Source organism: Mugil cephalus, chromosome 7 (assembly GCF_022458985.1).
Source record: "Mugil cephalus isolate CIBA_MC_2020 chromosome 7, CIBA_Mcephalus_1.1, whole genome shotgun sequence".
NCBI lineage: Eukaryota > Metazoa > Chordata > Actinopteri > Mugiliformes > Mugilidae > Mugil > Mugil cephalus.
The window spans coordinates 9582529-9601888 of NC_061776.1; the positions used below are offsets into that span (position 1 = coordinate 9582529).

At 45.0% G+C, this 19360-nt stretch overlaps 2 protein-coding genes across 29 annotated transcripts in view; both read right to left on the reverse strand.

Moving 5' to 3' along the window:
• Positions 1 to 2430: 2430 nt before the first annotated feature.
• On the reverse strand, positions 2431 to 5309 carry LOC125011244 (zinc finger and BTB domain-containing protein 14-like). 4 transcript variants are annotated; one of them, XM_047590358.1, is made up of 2 exons: positions 5147 to 5309; positions 2431 to 4485 (listed from the first exon to the last, which is right to left on the reverse strand). In XM_047590358.1, exon 2 carries the CDS (start codon positions 4460 to 4462, stop codon positions 3290 to 3292), a length of 1173 nt encoding a protein of 390 aa, XP_047446314.1. In that variant the 5' UTR covers positions 4463 to 4485; positions 5147 to 5309; the 3' UTR covers positions 2431 to 3289. The 4 variants fall into 4 exon arrangements, with proteins under 4 accessions (XP_047446314.1, XP_047446315.1, XP_047446317.1 ...); XM_047590359.1 differs by having other exon boundaries at positions 5080 to 5281; XM_047590361.1 differs by lacking the exon at positions 5147 to 5309 and adding an exon at positions 4903 to 5061.
• A 1764-nt stretch (positions 5310 to 7073) lies between these two features.
• The window catches only part of LOC125011167 (band 4.1-like protein 3), a 48752-nt gene continuing 36465 nt past the window's right edge, over positions 7074 to 19360 (reverse strand). For 6 of the 25 annotated variants that reach the window (XM_047590216.1, XM_047590209.1, XM_047590208.1 and 3 more), the window contains 13 exons: positions 18782 to 18835; positions 17722 to 17757; positions 17170 to 17235; positions 16321 to 16506; positions 15716 to 15778; positions 14678 to 15376; positions 13858 to 13890; positions 13618 to 13698; positions 12211 to 12294; positions 11307 to 11408; positions 10989 to 11069; positions 10483 to 10598; positions 7074 to 8166 (listed from right to left, as the gene is read on the reverse strand). In XM_047590216.1, the coding sequence (XP_047446172.1) occupies positions 10488 to 10598; positions 10989 to 11069; positions 11307 to 11408; positions 12211 to 12294; positions 13618 to 13698; positions 13858 to 13890; positions 14678 to 15376; positions 15716 to 15778; positions 16321 to 16506; positions 17170 to 17235; positions 17722 to 17757; positions 18782 to 18835 (1596 nt within the window). In that variant the 3' untranslated portion in view covers positions 7074 to 8166; positions 10483 to 10487. The remainder of the gene's footprint in view (positions 8167 to 10482; positions 10599 to 10988; positions 11070 to 11306; positions 11409 to 12210; positions 12295 to 13617; positions 13699 to 13857; positions 13891 to 14677; positions 15377 to 15715; positions 15779 to 16320; positions 16507 to 17169; positions 17236 to 17721; positions 17758 to 18781; positions 18836 to 19360) is intronic. The other 19 variants (XM_047590213.1, XM_047590215.1, XM_047590221.1 and 16 more) reach the window with 12 other exon arrangements.

The window sequence follows — 19360 nt, forward strand, 5'->3', positions numbered from 1 at the left end:
TTTTTTTTTTTCACATTTGCATAATTTCCCATGAGGCTCTTTTAAATGTTTGATGAGTGCGTCGCATCGCACACAAGATGCACGTGCATACGGCATATGTGAGACTTTTAAGTAAATATTCACGTGCGTGCGTGTCGCCCTCCGTGATCCCCCCCTCCCCTCCCCTCCCCTCCCCCCTCGCTCACTACACATGCGTGCGCACACATATAAATTAACTCGGGCACATGCTTGAGCACTCGCATGCATGCACACAAAAAGCCCTCATCACCCACATCCCCTCGGCACACACATGCGCGCACACACACACACACACACACCGACTCAGAAAGCACAAATTGCACATCAGCCTTCTTCACAAACACACACGCAGACATGCAGGCAGGCAGGGACAAAACAAAAGCGCACAAACCCAGACTCGGTCAGTGGGTCTAATAATGCAATACAAACCCATATCCTGAATCATTCACTGGCTTCAGTGCGCTCTCCCAAAAACTACACACACACACACAGTACAGCAGAGTACAGCAGAGCCAGGAAATGCAGAAAACAGATCTCGGGCATCTGCTGACATCAGTGAGGCAAGGCCCGCCTTTTCCATCAGACGCTGACGTCAGTTTTCCGCAAAACAGCTTCACCCCAAATTACAGGCAATCAAAGGCTTCCTCTGTTGATAGTTAAGAATATATCAATCTGAGTTTCATGCAGCAAAAAAAAAAAAGAAAGAAAGAAAAGAAAAAGGGGGGGGAGCTGAAGATGTTCCTTGGACCGGTCTGTGTGGTCACGCCGTCGTACATAGGTTCAGAGTTTCTCTGTCAGTGCACAGTGAGCAGCGGCTCTGGCCTCGCTCCAACCGCCGGAGTCAAATGTATGGAAATATATGGAAAACACAGAGGTGTGAGGGCGCATAGATTACACCTAGAGGCCATGTGTGCCCTCTCGCCGAGATGGGTTCGCTCTGATAAAGCCGGTGACTTTTTACTTATAACGGGCCGGTCCTCTCAGGCCTGGACACTCTGCGGCGCCAGGTCAGACCGGGCAGCAACAGGTCAATCGCTATGAACAGGGCACCATCTAGTGTTGCATGCAGAGTAGTGGGAACGCTGCTGGGAAGTTTTCTTCTTTCTTTAAGAGATCAGGGACAGCCATGTTGTGTGTGCGCATGTGTGCACGCTTCGTGTCAGAGTGAGCTTCGCCCCAACGAGAGGTCAGACGGGGGTTAGCTTCACGTCTGAGGCCAAGCAAAGAGCCGAAAAGAGGCAGAACAAAGCCGAAAAGGTGCAGCCACGGCTCTGCAGCCTGGGCAGCAGATGTGATTGTTTGAACAGAGCGGGGCTTCCAAACAAACCAAAGCCTGAGGTGCTGCTACGTTTCTGGAAGGAAGAAAGTTTCAACTCTAACTTCAGTCATTTTTTTTCTTTTTTTTTTATCTCTGACAGAGCTTAACTTTCACCATTAACCTGACATCGCAGTTAGAAAATCCTTTTAAAGGTCTGTTCCTGCCAGACAACAAACTAAGAAATGCAACAAGTTCTTACAAGTGAGAGGCACTCGAGTATTTGACTAGTCAATCACGATTTCAACCCAAGACAAATGCGTCACCTTTTAGGAACGGCACGGCTCCAAGATCACTCACCGACGTGCGTTTCAGAGTTACGACATGATCACAATACCCATTTTAACAAGACGCCGCTGCTTCACGCACCTGTAGCACACAGCCGACCTACAGCCGACTCCACCGTGAACACGTTAAAAGTTCTCATTTAAGTTCTAAACTCCAGGTAATAACCAGGAAAAGGGTTTTTTTTTGCGTTTAAATGTGACACATTAAAACAGAATTTGAATTAAAATACTATGTATAACAGCAAAAAGAGTTAATAAAAAAGTGAGCGAGCTGCCGCCCCCCTGATAAAGGCACTGCATTGTTATTATATCTGCATTCCTGTAATGTCTATAAACAGATATACGGATACGAATGCAGAATGCGAAATCATTGGTGTTGGCGCAAAAATAAATATTAAATAGCAGAACGAGTTGACTTTTATTGTGAAGTATTCACAGGAAATGCAGTGTGCTTCATCAGGGAGCTTGGCGCTGTCTGAACTATTAGTATTATTATTATTTTTTTTTTTGGAAAACCAGTTCAAACAATTACAGGGAGCTGTTACACGAAGAGCTGCAGGCAACAGGTAACGTCATCACCAGAGTAAACAACTCGTCTCACAGCGCCTTCCTGTTTGGAATGAAATCACAGCAGAATCGGCACAAAAAGGAAAAGTAACTGTGTTAAACCGCATCTGCTGTTCCCACCTGCGGCTATAGGTGTCGTCAAACTACCCAGGTCTGATTTAATCCAGGTTACCACCGATGCCGGGTGCAGCACATCCACAAACAGAAAACTTCTCCACAAAAACCAAGCTTTTCAGAAAGCAATAAAACACAGCAAATGGTGTTTATTGTCAAAGTGTAGGGAGTAGGACAATGTTATATATGTGCATAATTCATTATCGTGTACTCTAATTGTGCAACAAACTAAGCTACAGTATATACAGACATCTATCATTAACTGTTGATAGCTGGATGACAGTTATACTGTATAACAGTAAATCTAGTCGGCCGGTTGCTTGGGCAGGACGGCCTCTTAGGGACCATCCGTCAAAATCCCAAGACTTTGGTATCATCTGCGTCAAATGCAAAATGGTGACTCTTACTCTTACAGTGTAATATCAATCAATACAACTAAACACATCCATTAAAAACATCCACATGAATATACTCAATGCAACAAATGTTATGCAGAACCCCGCCCCCCCTTTCTTCTTCTTCTTCTTCTTCTTACTCTGCTTCTCTCTTTTATCTCCATAAAATCCGTTAAAGGTTAAACAAACATTTAAATGTTACGTATCCCATTAAAGTAAAAGAGAATAATGTTATGAGAGCCCCTTCGTCTAGATAGCGACGATTCTTTGTGAAAAATATATGTATAGTAGAGTGAACTAAACATTTACATGATTTTACAGGTGGAAAGGAAACATCGCTTTGACATAACTCTTTAGAATAATAATACATCCCCACAGTCTTATGAACATGCTATGATCTCTCGTTACTCACTCCGATCACTGTCCGTGTGACGTTCGGGGCCGCGCGGCCCCGTCACAGGGTTGTGGTTGTGTCAGTGTATACATTTTTGTTTTGTTTTGTTTTCCCCCCCCCCCCCCCTCCTCCTTTTAACTGTGCATGTATGCGTGTCTTGTACGTCAGTGTGTGCGCGCGCGCGTTCGTGTCTGCAGGCTCAACAGTCCCCCGAGTTGTGCGAGTGTGGCCCGGTCTCCATTTTCCAGTCTCTCTGGTCGGTGGCGTCCCCCTGGCCGTGCTGGGAGGCGGCCGGAGACAGGGACATCTGTCTGCGGGGGTTGCCGCTGTGCATGGTGTTCCAGTGGCGCTTCAGGTCCGACGCTTTGATGAAGGCTTTGTCGCAGGAGCCGCAGTTGAAGGGCCGCTCGCCCCGGTGCTGCCGCTCGTGGTCCTTCAGGTGGGACTTGTGCTTGAAGGCCTTTTCGCACATTTGGCACGCGAACGGCCGCTCGTTGCTGTGCACCCTCTCGTGCCTCTTCAGGTCGGGCCCCCTGATGAAGGCCTTCCCGCACACGACGCAGCGGTGCGGCTTGAAGCCGGAGTGGATCTTGAGGTGCTCCTTGAGGTGGGCGGCGGTGGTGAAGGCTTTGGGGCAGTGCTCGCAGCCGTAGGGGCGGTTGGCGGTGAGCAACCGCTCCTTTTTGGCGTTGTGGTCCATGGGCTTGGCCCCCGTGCTCTGGCAGGAGCCGTGGTCGCGGTGGCCGTACAGCAGGTACTCCAGCTTCATGTCGCTGGAGGACGAGGAGCCCCAGCTGTGGCTGTGAGGGTCCTTGCCCATGTTGGTGTTGTAGTTGTGCGGCTGAGACACGTGCGAGCCGCCGGGCCCCATGCTGTCCATCCCGTGCTCGAAGAAGCTGTTCTTCCTCACCTCCTCCATGGCCAGCTCCTTCAGGATGGCGTCCTGGGCCCTCATCCCGTGGTCGCCCGGCGCCTGGTTCTCCCGGGTCTTCATGTTGGTCAGCTCGCGCTTCTGCGTGCACAGGTTGTCCAGGAAGTTGATGCCCAGGATCTGACCGGAGGACATCATCATGTTGATGTCCTTCTTCCGCACGGCCAGCCTGGCCGTGTACATGTAGTTGAGCACCTCCTCGAAGATGTCCGAGCGGATGAAGTCCAGCTCCACGATGGAGTTGTCCTCTTCGCTCTGCTTCTTGAAGAGCTTCTTGAAGTAGTTGCTGCAGGCCGCCAGGACGCAGCGGTGGGCCCTGAACTCTATGTTCTCCACCACCACCACCACGTCGCAGTGCTCACCTTCCATCCTCTGCTGGTTGAGCATCTTCAGGAAGGTGGCTTTGTGGTCATAGTCGATATATCTCAATAAATCAGACATGATGCAGGTCAGATAGGAGCAGCCTGCGGAGGACAAACACACGGCAAAGTGTCAAACATTTGGATCTCCACAGCAACGCGGCGTGCAGGCATGTGTGCGTGAGAGCTGCACAGCTGAGGGGTGGAGCTCTATTTGCATGCCTCTTGACAATATATGCGGGCAGAGTATGCAACAAACATATAGCAAACTATTACCGCAGCAACATGCAACTACAGCAGCATTCGCGAGCAAGCGAGAGTGAAGGAACACGCAGGAAAAAACTAAAGTGCTCAGAATGAACCATGCACAAATCTTTTAGGAAAATTACGAAAGGCCCGACGGAGAAACAAGCCGCACCAAGCGCTGATTAAGAAAGAAGGGAGAAAAAAAAAAAAAAAAAAACGAAAGAGCAACAGAAACTAACAGACGCACTTTGCTCGGCTCCACGAACGCGTTCTCACCGCGCAGTTCGCGTGACAGTCACGTCGCGTGCAGAGAGGATAACCTTAGCAGGAATATTTCACATTTCACTGCGCCCAGCCATTTTGGTCAGCAAGCCTCCATTGGCATGTTTTCTGCTGCCTTTAACTCAGTTCGCGGGGAGCGGGGAGCGGGGGACGGACGGCCGAGCGACTTACTGGGAAAACACCGCGGGTTTTTCTGCGCCGCGCCACGAGCCACGGAGGAGAATAAAAATGTTTATACCCGAAGCCCGAACGCGATCCCTGTGTTGTCACGCAAGGCAGTCGACGACGATCCAGAGCTGTCGTTTTTCCTCTTCCTCCTCTTGTTGTGACTGAGCGGCTCCACAGGAAGCGCCGCGCCGCTCTGCCGCCCCCTACAGCACCGGAGCCGGTACTACACCGAGATCCTTTATACGGGAGCGGATGTGTCACGTCGACCCAAGGTGAGATAAAATAAGAGGTTTTATTCGTTCAATGCAAGATTAAAAGATCGCTTTATTGGCCGTCGCCGGGAAATTATTTTGACATTTACATTGACAAGACATAAACATAGGAATACAATAAAATTAAAATAAGTACAGTCCAATGTACAAACATTAAGCTGGTATCTTGTGTGCAGATGGGCTCATTCGGCGCATGCGCTTACGTGTATGCACAGTTATTGGATTAGATTAGATTCACTTTTATAGGCATTGCACATGCACAGGTGCAGAGCAATGAAATGCAGTTTAGCATCTAACCAGAAGTGCTATAAACAGTACATGCATGTAGCATAAATAGTGTATAGGTATATAAGTATAGTATGGTTGTTTTTATGACATATGGACAATATTTGGTGAAACAGGTGAAAACCTTTGTACAGGTGAGTGAGCAATGTGTATGCAATAACTGTCTGAGGTACTATGAACATATTATACAGATTTGTGATGTGTTAAATGTAAGTAGACTATAAACAGGAACTGTAACATAATTTACACTAGAGGAAGCAGGTATAAATAACAAGCAGTCGCTATCTAATCGTACTGAAATAGTGTAATATGTGGTGCACAGTACTTTGCAAACAGATTGTTTAAAGTGTGCATGAGCAGAACAGTCCACTTTAAACAATCATTATGCATAGTACAATACACAATGTGTGTTTGTGTGTGGTTCTGAGTAGCTACAGTAAGCTGTCGTTGTTTGTTTTTGTGTTTTCCTGCATTGTTTTATAATTGTTTCGTTACAGGGACTGCACATGCGCATAATCTGGCACAGTGCATCAAAATAGCGACATTTATTTTTGAGCTGTACACTGTTCCTTTTTACATAAAGTGATGATGAAATCACCACTTTATATAATTTTATTTTTTTAAGACACAAAGTTCTTTTTTGTGTGAAGCACTTTGCGTTGCATTCTTTTGTATGAAAAATGCTATATAAATAAAGTTTGATTTGATTTATTTTGATTTAGATCTGAATCTGTGGGATGATCCACAGAGGACCCTCCCTTCAACACATACATTTAAGCGTCACAGTAAACCGCTGCTATTTATTTTATTTTATTTAAAAAAAAAAAAACTTGATAGAATTTTTGAAAATGCGTAAATGATTGGTCTCGGTAGCGTCCAGCAGAGTGAGTGCTCTTACTTTGTGTCACTCTTCGGCACGCACGCAGGTCTCCGGGAGGGCGGGGCCTGAGTGGCCTCCGTGTATTCGCTGTAATTACCTCTGGCTGGAAAAACCGGCTCTTAATTAGCCCGCGATGTCTCCTCTAACAGCCAATTAAGCGTCACAGCGTTAGGCGTCATAAATAATAAATTACGGTTTAAACCGACTCCATTAACATATCCATTAACCAATATTTAAGCTTTTAACAATTTGCCTACTTTAGTGCCTGAGGATGTTCATTTCTTTTTACCTTATTGCTATACTTTACTGAATACTAATGATATGGCGATGGATTTATTCTTTAATTAAAACGAAGACATTAAGATTGAACTAAATAATTAAAAAAAGTCCCAAAGTCCATAATCAGCCTGTTGCATATTAATGGAGTAAAACATTATATGAATTTTATTTAATGCAAATTTAAGTTTAAAAGTAAAATATTAACATCATTACATAAAAATATATTTTTTTATTTCACTGGATAGTTTCAGTGCTAAGTAAAATAAATCAATAATCAAAAGTTTCAGTACTGTGGTCATTTTATTATTTTAGAAGAACATAGCAAATTAAAAACAAATGCATCTGTCACGTTTATTTCGCCATTTCGGGGAGAGAATGGCCGTACATGAACACTGCTATTCATATACATCTGAACAGACAGGGGAGGCGTACAGCGGACATGTTCAGGATGGTGGAGGGTTGACTGATCTCTCTCGGCTTTTGTCTGGGCAGAGCTCGGCAGCCCGAGCCCTTCGCCTCGCAGTCACGCGAACCTGGGACTTGTGCTGCAGCCCATCTTCTACCCTGGGAAACATTCGAAGCCTGCACAGGCACAGAAAATTCTTGATTTCTCGCGCAGAACTCTTAAATCCTCAGGGGGGGGGGAAGAAAAAGAAAGAAAAGTTGCACATTGCAGTGGTGTAATTGATGGATGGGAGACAATAAAACACTGAAATTATAATAAAAAGGAAAATGCAATTCAAGTAGACAAAAATCAACCGTGAAAGATAATTTGCTATTTTCCTAGGAAAGCTTCGATATGTACATTACAGAGCTGTAGTGAATCTAGGAGTGGCATACCTAATGGAGAATCATTGAGTTCGTTTTGAATGAATGAGGCGATGCTTGATGCAAATGAGGTTGGCACTTCTACTGCGAGGTTAAATAGTGTATGCTCTCTAACATATACAGCCTAGAGCAGTTTTTAAGTTTCTGGAGTGATGGCTTTATTTCATAAATAAAATGTTTGCTACAATAATTATTCTCGATGATCATAAAAAAAGAAGCATCAAAGGTCGTAAGGCAGTGAAAGCAAAAAAAGGGTTCGCTTGCTGCACACAGGGATTCAGCGTGCAGATGGATCGGCGACCACTGTGAAAATCAGACGGTTTTTCAGTATAATCTTTGCCATTAGTTTGATAAATGCAACGTTGCGTCCTTCTCATGCAAAATGCATTTATTTATTTTGCAGGTGATGGTTGCGACTAGCGGCGAGCTGCAGCATCTGGAGAGAGCAGGAGCCTTTCTGGTCTTCTGAGAGTCCCGACGGAGTATGTGGAGTTCTGGATGTTGGATTCTGGGAGGTTGAACAGAAAACAGCCCTCAGTGTTATTCCTGGAAGAGCAGAGGAACCAGAAGGGAGTTAGAATGAATCTGAAGCTTTACTTCCGCACTTCACCCTGTTGAACACCGAGAATGAGCCGGATTAAAGATTATGGCGGTTTTATACCAACATTAACAGATGCGCAGAGCAAGTATGAACATAGATACACACAGGGCATCTGGGCAAAAAGTGTCATTATATAATCATTGTACAGTTAAAGCCAAATAAATTAAAACATATCAAACAACTCTTCTCCAGTCTATCACACTTATTGATCCATGAGATGGCTTTGAAACTAGTTAAGAACATCTGTAAATGTTTAGCAAAAGGAGGGGATGTCTTTGTATTACATTAAGTAAACTATTAAGTCTCCGTCTGAATAGTGAGATTAAATGTAGAGAATGTGAGAATTAAACAAATTTATTTATTTCTTTTGCTGATATTTACTAGTAGAGTCAGGAAGTAATACAGGGGGAGTGAAGATTCAAAGATAAACTGGAATAGCTATAGATAAGGTGATTTTTCTTAAAGCTATTTTAAACTACGTAATGAGAGTTTGTTCTTACTGATCACATGACATTAGTTTGCAAATGAAGACAAAACAGCTGAAAGTGTTAGTTGGATACGGGACAGTGTACTGGGAACGACTTGTTCAACATGTTTTAATCGTCACAGACTTGCTCTGCACGTTGGAGGCGCTCTCGAACCAAAGGAAACTACCGGAGCTACCACCGAGTGTGTATCTACGGCAGAAACGGAGACAAACATCCCAAAGACCACAGAGAAAACATTAAGTATTATGTTAATAGTGCTATTCAAACACGGCCGCTCAGACACACAGATATTAGACCACACGCACATACAGGGCTGAGGGCAAGGCTGCGGAGACAAAGCCGAGCATTCCCATCTGGTGAGTCACGCAAGCACACACATGCACCTTGGCTCATCCCGAACCCTTCGCCTTGGGATCGTTTGAGTCATTAGTTAATGAAATAACAAGCCCCAGAGCCAAGAAGATGAGTATTAAAAGGGAAACCAGACACAGAGCCGTTTTCCGAGACAAAAAGTTGCAAAGGACATGCTGTGGTACGATGGAATGAACGAGCCTCCTTCACGCAGCTCCACACCTGACACAATCCTCACAACACGGAGAGAGAGTGGACAAGTTGAAACACAAACGGCTGCGTTTGTGAACTTGGTGGAAACGCTGCCGTAAGGATTGCTGACCTATATTTCCCCCCCACACAGAAAGAAAAAACTGGAAGAACTGTGTCACGAATAGTTTGCAAACATGAGTGTCCCAGAAACACTGTTTACATACACCCCAAGCTTAGACATTTATTTCTATGAAAGGTCCACAGCTACTAGTTCTTTCTCTACACGATGAGACGACTGGACGTGAATCAGGGTTGTTCACAAGCTTGAACTCCCTTTCTTTAACTTTTATTGGGAAAAACTTTTGAATCTGATACTATTTTATCACATAAAACATGTCGTGTTCATGCTCAGTTGCCGCTTTGCATAAATTAACAGATTTCTTCCAGTGTAATAAATACATTTTGTCGTTGTTATTCCGTTAATGTACGTAGTTTTTCTTGTAAGAGCATAGTTTGAAAATAGATCAAATCTCATCGGAGCACAGAGAAGATCAGATTTCAGAGCGAACGGGTGCGTCTGCAGTCACAGGCTGAGAAGCAGAAGCCGGTTCAGCTGGTATTTTAATCGCTCATCGCTGCCTTTTGTGAAGCTTCACAATGTGGACAATGTACAGAAAAGTGCAAAGCATTGCGCAACATGAAGCTGCCATTTTTTGTCGCTCTTCTAATACATAATCTTATTCGTCATATTGTAAAAAATTAGGGGGCGGCAATTTGAAATGTCAATCGGATGCAGCAAAGCCGGTGTTTCAGGGTGTAGCTCTTTGATGATAAAAGAAAAAAACAGGGTCTTTCCAGCAGGGGGGAGTGTTGGAGCCAAATTACAGGAGATTGCATGTGACCGCCAGCAGCAACACTGCAAAGGTTTTCAAGCCTTGTCATTACGAGCTACAGACTACAATATCCGGTCTGTGTGTGCAAACACACACACACACACACGCGCACCGGCAGTCCTTTACCCTGCAGGGGGGAGTGGAGCTGGAATGACAACAGCATGATGCATTAGCTGTAAGTGCTACAGAAGCAGGGATGTCTGTACCGGTGAGAGGAAGTGCTGATGGGGAAAGCAGCATGCCCGAGAATGGAGCTTGAAAAAGCCCAGTCCGACCAAATTAAAACCAGACTAAAGCGGACGTGGCCGGGAAAAGGACTGGGTTCTCGTTGTCTTACCTGGGTCAGTCCTCCCCCTCCTCTGGTGTGATCTCTGTCTCTTTATGTACCACTACTTTGGTGACTGACATGTCAGGATGCTGTTCTTTAGCCTCCTTTATAGCCTGAGCCAGAGCCTACATAAAGGGAGTGCATTGCCAGGAGGGATCGCCAGGGGGAGACAGAGAACGGGGAAGGGCAGGGAGGGAGCGGGGATGTTGGATTGTAAGTCAGTATGCCAACAGGGAAGTCACTTTTAGTCACATTTGTCATATTTGCAGTATTTGTTAAGCCACATCATGAGTTAATAATGTTTTGTTTAAAACGTCACATGTGCATGTCATGTGGCTCGCTCAAAGTGTAAGAGTTGAGGCCCTGGGGGTCACTAAGGCCAATGACCAGCACTTTTCTTCTTTTTTTTTTTTTTTTTTTTTTTTTTTGCAAATGAAATTACTTATTTTACAGGCAAATAATAATAAAAAAAAATAATGAGCACAGAGGAGAATAAATGAGAAAACATATAAGACCTCATCGTGGTCGATGTCTGCGTCTCCGGTTATGACGATCCTCTTCTCGATTCTCGTCTCGGATATTCCTCCTTTCACCATCTGGACGACGGAAAACAAACAGGGAAATTAAATCCAACAAGCCCCATAAAGACCTATGTTAAAGGTTTTTACTATTCAACAGATAACTATAAAACTAGAATTGGCGTCATGTACGTAGGACTTTAAACGAGACAGAAAATCTCATCTTTCTCCACAAAGTCGACACTCAGAGCTGCCACGGAAATGTGTGCAGCTTCAAGCGTTAAGAGGCCAAACGGACAAAGGATGCACTCTGACCTTTGTGATGTGTGTGGTTGTCGTGGTGCTGGTGGTTTCCGAGGTGATGGTCTGAGCACTGAGCAACACCCCAGGGTCTGCGTCACCATTTGTGTCGACCTGCTTGACGAGCAACACACTCAATATTTGAACTGTGCATAAAATCACACCAGATTTATTAACGTTCTTATTTTAAATGTCTTTTTTTCTTAGCTCCAGTTTATTTTACATTATAAACTGAGCTAAATTATTCATTTGACTTGTGTTTCTGTCCAATATTCACTCTCCTTTGAGCTCTGTTGGTCTCATCCAAATATAAATGTAGTGTTCCTGAGCTGCTGGGTGCTCGACTTTCTCCAACTTTGTCTAAATCATCTGCTTACTTGAACCTCGGTTTCATCAGAATTTGTGACCCAAAAAGACCAAAAACAAACAAACAAAAAAAAAGACTTTTCAGTGTTCAGACACACTGCAGAGTCAGGTAATAAGTTTCAGTGGGTTTGTAACTGTGAGCCACAGCTTTAACAGTACACATATAGCGGCTTTATCCACTGTCAGTTCTTGAAATATGTGGAGGAGCTTTAATGAAGCAATAACTCCCAAATCCTGCAGCTCATTTCCGCTTCGCTTTGAAACCTTCTGGAAATTTCGTTTTTTCATTCACTCTCGCTGGTCTCGGCGGGGCTGGAGACGGCAGGTGCTTCTTTTAGCTTGCGTCATTACTTTTCTCCACTATGTGCTGCCCACTCAGCACCAAACCAGGGTCAGCAAACAGCTGGTGAATACGCTCGAGTATTTAGTGTGTGACAGGGCCAAATATTTCACTCAACAGGCAACAAGGAGCAAGAAGGTCCTGAAGTAAGAGTGAATATTGAACAGTCATTCATCAGGTTTATCTTTCAACCATTACAACCATCTCTTGTACCTCTGCAGCCTCATAGGTGATGGTTTTTGTCTCCGTGTGGACCACGGGCACATCCTTGGGAGTCACCTCCATGTTCTCAGGAACCTGATGGACAGAAAGACAAAATAAGGATAAATAAGCTGCCGCACCCAGGTGCTCGCTATTCACGGACGTTCCAGTTGTCAAAATAGCACGCGCTGTTGTACGCGAAATCAAATTGACACAAATAAGCACCACATGCTAATAAACGGAGCCAAAGGCCGTCACTGAAGGGCTCACATCTCTAAACGAGCACGCAGTCGTGCATTAGAGCCTCTAATCCAGTGAGAAACAGAAGAACACAAATCACAAGGTTTAGATCAACGTGTGCGCTGCATCGTATTAAAGGTCTCCTGATCTCCACGGCAACAAACTGCGAGGTTAAGGAGTCGGGACACGTGTCCGTGCTTTTGGTTCGAGCTTTGTCACTGATTTCTAGTGGCAGGTTGCGTTGGCAGGAGGGGGCGGCGCCGCAGATTCAGTGTTACCTCCGACTGAGACACAGCTGAAGAATAACGAGTGATTGGAGCCGCTGATCTGAAGGGTTCAGCCCAGGTCACTTCATGCAAGCACGACTTCTGGTCTAGATGATTTCCCAACATTTTCATCTCCTACTCTTTCTTTATCCATTTCTTCTCTCACTTCTGACTCCTTTTCACCTGCATGGTCGTCTTCTTTTGCATCTGTCAGTTCACCCTCTTCTCCTTCCTCTTCATTTTTCTTATAAGGAGAATAATTAGAGATTTCTGTAATGTCCCCCTGGAGAAAATTCCTCCACCTCCTCAATACCATCTTCTATCGCTACGAGGAACTTTTTTTCCCTCGACATACTGAGAACTGGACTCTCTTGCCGTTTACCTCCGTCTGTTTTCCCTCCCTTGCTTGTTTCGATCCTGCCAACTCCTGAGAGAGACTCCGAACAGCCCTCTGCTGTTTTGTCTACACTGTGTTCCTCCTCTGCTGAAAGCAGCTTCCCTTCTGTTTTGCAATCTCTGATGTAAACAGGAGCAACAATGACTCAATGAAACCATCATTTCCATCTCTTGACATCTCTCTCCCCCCGCAGTTGCCTTCACATCTATTACTTCTTCAGATTTAGATTTATTTGCCAAGCTCAGCACTGGACACGCGGGGAAAACGCTGTCATCTAACCCAAAAACGTGTTCCTACTGGCTGCGTTTCTGCTTCCAACCGCACAGACACACACGGCTGAACTTGTTCTAAACTTGGCACGGATCCAAGAATAACACATTTTTCGGTTGGTGAATATTCTGAACTATTGACACTGATTTCTGATTGTGACATTTCTAGACAGGTGCAGGCTGTGCAGACACTGTGGTGTCTGTGCACTGGTTCAACCTGTACGTCCTCTGTGCTCTGGATATTTACCGTCGGCTCTGTCGACTTCTCTGGTTCTGGTTCTGCTTCCGTCGTAGCAACCGCCTCCTTCTCCTCCTGATCGGCTGGTGCCTGTGAATGATAACCGCAGCATTAGATGAGGTTTGCGTGTCGCCAGGACAAAACTAAATCCGAAGCACATGCGCATCACGCCTGATAAAAGAAAAACGGTTATACGACGTGACAGAAATGCACAAATGAAATAAATATTGGGCGGGTTAGGACCAGCACCTTTTGAGACGAGGAAACCCATCCCAGCGTTGACTGATGAGAGAGAAGGATGGACAGACACAAAACAGAGAGAAAGGTAAAGAGAGGACAGTCAAAAGTCGCAGTGAACACTTGACAAAGAGCAAAAGGAGAGAGAGCGCAGACAAATCAAAGAGTTGAAAAGTAAAATGATTGTATGGAATACCCAAAACAAAAATCTGCTTTTTAGAAATGTCAGAATCCACCAGCAGCAAATTTCCACTAATCTGCGTTTGGAAACCGTTCTTTATCATTTCAGGTAGACCCATACAACTTTTCCCCCCCGACTTCTTTCTGAGGCAGAGGGGGATTTTGGAAGATGAGGCGGGGGGGGTGGAGGCGGAAAGCTGCAGCGGTGGCAGCGAGCCGGGGCGATGAAGTCACCGCTTTCAGGGAACTGATAACAGAGCCCGAAAGAGAGGGATGGTGTAGCGGAGCGAAAACGTAGAAAGAAACAGGAGCCAGCCAGGGCCCCTATTTGTTTCCTTATCAGCCGTGGGAGACGACTGCTGAGGCAAAGCAAGCCGTTTAAGCTGTCAACAAATTGAAAAAAGCAAACACAAAAGTTGTATCGAAAAAAGAAGCAGTGGGTTTGTTTGCAACGGAAACTGTTTGCCGAGTGTGAGAGTAAACGCTGGGTGTTAAGGGACCGTTAGCCATGCACGGGGGCTTGGTTACACTGTTGTTAGACTTGTTTGTCTGCTGCTGGAGGGAAGGTAATGGGGGTAGGCAGCAGGTGGTGGTGGAGATATGGAGGGAGGTAGCCAAAACTGAGCTGTCGATTTTAGTTTTCATACAGTACCACTGCTAAGGACGTAGTCGAAGATTCAGAAAGTGTAATCGTTGATCTCTGAGGCTGGACTTCTTCAAAGGTGAAGAATTCTTCCTTCAGCTGCAGCAAATCTGAGGTCTTCATCTCTTTGAGTTCCTTTGTCGACACACTGAAGGCTTCTGAAGGGTCCGTCTTCACTTCCTCTGAAATCCACGAAGCCATCGCCTTCTTTGGAGAGTCAATGCTTTTAATCTGAGCCACGTCGTCAGTTTTTATCTCCCCCTTCGGACTCAGCATCTTCACTAGTGTAGTTTGGCCTTCGAAAACAACAGAAGTGTCGACCTTGCGAGTTTCTCTCTCTTCAGACATTTCATTTGCATCAGCTTCAAACTCTCCAGGGACGACAGGCTCCTCTCTCTCTACCAGCGTCTCTTTGCCCTCCGCGTCTTCTTTATCTTCGGCCTCCTTCAGGATAATGAGCGTCCCTTTCTTGTCGCTGATGGCCTGGGACACTTCCTGTCTCACGGATCCGGGGCTGATCTTCACCACAGACTTTTCCGACACCTCCTCCTGGGAGTCGGGGGTTTTCTCTTCCACCTCCCTCAAGGTCCCGTCCATGAAGACGTCGTCGTCCATAGTGGTGGACAAGCTAATCCCGTGAGGCCCCGAAGAGGTGACCCCGTCTGTTACGATACTATCCGCCACGTATTTCACCAGATAGCCTGCCGCCTGGGGAGACACTTGGCTTATTGGAAAGGGATCGTTCAAGTTAATAGACAGAGGGCATCACAGAGCCAGTACAGGGCAGAGTAAGCTCAAAGAACCATTCATGTAAAAGACGTGTAGTGCAGGCTGAGCTCCACAAGTACACGGATAGAGGTGCACGGTTTGGGTTAGTTTTTAATTTAATGCCTCTGCACAGATTTGGTGGAATTGTCTGTAATATGTAAAAATTGAATTTATACAACGATATACAAGGAATATTTGAGTGTGAGTGACCATGTACGTCTGGAGCCAGAAAGACAAATAGCACAGACACATAAGTGTGACTAACTGGAAGCAGCTTACCCCAGTGACTTTAGGTTCTTCCTCCTCCTTTGTCTCATCTTCTGCTGGCCGCTCATCATCGGTCTGCAGAGGAAAAAGGAAATAATTAAAAAGGCGCATACTAGCAGCCACAAGGACACGCTGCAGACTACAAATACACGTTCAAATGTGCCACGTTGGGGTCTCCAATGTCCTCCAGAGAACCAGTTCCTGATTATCTTAGCCTGAAGGTTTGATTGTCAGTTATTTGACTTCAGGAAGTTTAATTAGCGAAGCTCGTTTGTCGTATGTGAATCCGTCACATTACACAACACAGAAAATGTCACAGAGCACAACAAAAATATTCCTGAACATCCATTACCAAGACAAATAATTGCTCATAAGATATAGACAAGACATAAAATGAACGACTTTATACATCAATATCTTGTACCAAGGTGTCCGTCTTATGCTTTAATATGCGCTGGGACATAAAATGTGCTACACCCAGAAAAATACTGCCCATTATAAACACTGAATTTACTGCTCGCGATTAATCCTGAGACCGTTTACACGAACACCTCCTTGGTGATGTCATGCTTCGCACACACATGCCGTCATTAAGTCTGCTGTGGACTGCAGCTTACGTCCTGCGGCTCCAGCGGCTCTATCATTGGCGCTTCGTCCGCTCTCGGCGAGCGCACGGGGGAAGAGGTGAGTCTCTTCTCCCATTCGGTCAGGCCCGCCGTGCTGCTGCCCGTCTCCAGGAAGGAGCGCTTCAGTTCACTGATGTTTGTCTGGTGCTTGACAATCTCCTCCGGAGGCTCAGTGTCCTACAGCAGCCGACCAACCACGACAAAGAGGAGGTGAGGGCGGGAGCAGCGCGGATGGAACGACGGCCATGCTTCACGTACGCAACGGCGGCTTGCATATATTCAATGAACAACCAAAATAAAAACATATCGGGCAGCATAAAACGCAGCTCTGAAAAGGTCTACAACCAAAACGTTAACTTCTATACAAATCTGTTGCATTACGTGCTTCCTCATTCTTCCCATTTACACTTTACCAGCCTATTTAATCAGCTGTGTAAGCTACTTGAGAAGCATCTTGCAAAAACAAAGCAGCAAAAAGCTCCACCGAGCTGTTAACTATGAGTAGCAGCTTGTACTTAAATACTAACGGAGCATTTAAGACCAGCGTAAACCAATGAAAACAAATGGTTTCATGCATAGACTCACGGGTTTAGTTTCATAAGTTTAGTTAAGCGCAACACTCCCAAATCTCATTAGAGGTTATCACTGACTAATTCCAGTTGACTTTTATTTGTCTCACAGCAAAACTAATTCACACCAGAAATCCAGAGGACAATATAAAATGCTGGCAGCTACGGACAAGCCAGACATATCTGTTAAGGGAAATATTATTAAGTTAGGATTCTTCATACCATATGCACCTGCATGCATATTTCAGTCATGCATAGTTTTCTTACCAACCTCTAGCATCAGATTACTATGCCTGATAAAAACGTTTTCCCCTTTTACTCGTCTTATGAAACTATACTGCAAAGACAAAAAAAAAAGGGGGAGAGGAACTGTAAATAAGGTATCAGGTGTTTAAATTCCAACTCTATTTGGGAGAATATAGGAGGCGTGTCTCTTGCAGTACGGCCGTTAAAAAGTCAACTCACTGAAAAGTCACAGGAAAAGAAATGGATTCTTGGGTGTAGCAGCAGGAAATAAAACAACACAACTAACACGACTCCACCATTAAAGAAAAAAGCACTTGAGAAATGAGGTGGAATGGTGCGTTTAGAAGCAGCTCTGCAGCAGCTGCCTCTGAGGTGAATTCAGGCAAGAGTGAATGGTCAGTCTTGTGTGTGGTGTGATAGTGAGTGTGTCAACAGTAGCAGCAGCAGCAGGAGCGGCAGACAAGCCAAAGCAGGGGGGGACGGGCACACAAAGACCGATGGCTGAATTCTGAGCGGCTCAGTGCATCCGAGGGGGCTGCGATGCACCGAGCAGGGCCACGAGGCGAGCCCAGTGTACCTGAGTCCGCATCTCAGAGTCCTCGTCTGCGTCCGACTGACAGCGAGTAAGGAGGAGAGCAAAGAGACAAGTGAGTCAGGGCAGTGAGGAGTCATTAAAGAGAGAAGAGATGGAAAAATCTAGTGAAGGGAAAGAGACAGAAAGTGAGCGACAACGAGCAGCAAAGGGGAGGGAAAGGATGGTAGTTAAAAATATTATAAGAGGAAATAATGATTAACAGAACCTAACCATTTTCTGATCCACTGTCAGGATATGGAAGTAGAGCCAAAACTACAAACGCTATTAATCTAATCTTAATTTGTAGGTTTAAATATGTCCTTTTGGTCTGGATGCAGTCAGAGTTTGGCAGCTGTGTCCTGCTCTTTATTGCGGTTATTCGGGGAGACTGACCCTCCAGCTGTTGCAGCCAAAGTTCTCCCCAAAAAACCCTTTTAAGCTAAGCAGCGTAACAATTCTGTGTCCAATCCATAATCTAATACATGTAATAATGTCTTCTTGGCACACTTACGCAGCCATCAAGTGCCTGTTTTAAAAAACGAGTCAGATGGAAACATGAAAGTCATGTGGAGACAGCTGGCTTCAATGAATTTATAAAACAAACATTAACCTAAGCAGAAAGCTACAGCTGATAAGGGTCGGCTAGTTACAGGTTTTTATTTTAGATGATGAAAACTCAAGACTTACTGGCAAGAAATAAACGGACTGAACATCGTGAGCAGTCCGAAATCGACTCATTGTTTGAAAATGACTCATTTTTCGCTTTCATTGTAAACTACTACTAACTACTATGTGTCATGTGACAGTGAAAAAAGTGTGACAGGCATAGAAACTGTCCAAATATTGTATATGAAAAGACATTCTATACATACAAGTGTCTCCATAAACCATTTGCCAAAAAAAAAAGGAACAAACAAATGAGCATAAGAGCCACTGCATGCACAAAAAGCAGGAACCTCATGTTCAGCATTACACACTTGACTCAGCATCACTTCCTGCATTTCCTGTTTCCCCCTGCACGTATTTGTGCTTTAAACATGACGTCTTGTCTCAGTGTACAAACCTCTGTGGCTGTCATCTCTCCATCAAAGGCAAAGTCGGTTTGTTCGCTGTCGGTCTGTTTCCACGGAACAGACCCAAACCGTTCCGTGTGGCAAGCAAGAAAAAAAAAAAACAACAACAAAAGAAACGAGAAGAACCCAACTTGTAAATGTTTGAAAACTGCACTTAATCGTCTACACAGCGTCTTCATAACCACAAATGGAAATAATGGAAATGCACTGGCTGTTGCTGGTTCGGAAAGCTACACATTGTAAGACAGCACTACGTACAAGAGAGAACAACGCAAGAGAACAAATGGAAAGGTAAAAAGGCAAAAGAAAAATAAGCAAGCAAACAGACTCAGAGGAAGTTGAAACCTTTGGTCAGTCACTTTGACACGTTCGTGTAATATTCTTAAATTTGCGTAGGATCTGGCAACGTCCCACAACGTTTATTGAAAATCAATCCAGGTAGATGTGACATTTGTTACGTCACTGTACTGACATAAAACACTTGGTAACAGAAATTTGATCCGACGACTTTGCCGCTGGACAGTAACCTGACTTTCAGGCCCTCCCCCTCCTCTCCATGCATGTTGACA

Bases quoted from the DNA above. Each gene is read 5' to 3' on its own strand.
- LOC125011244 (XM_047590358.1), bottom strand. From the start codon at position 4,462: ATGTCTGATTTATTGAGATATATCGACTATGACCACAAAGCCACCTTC.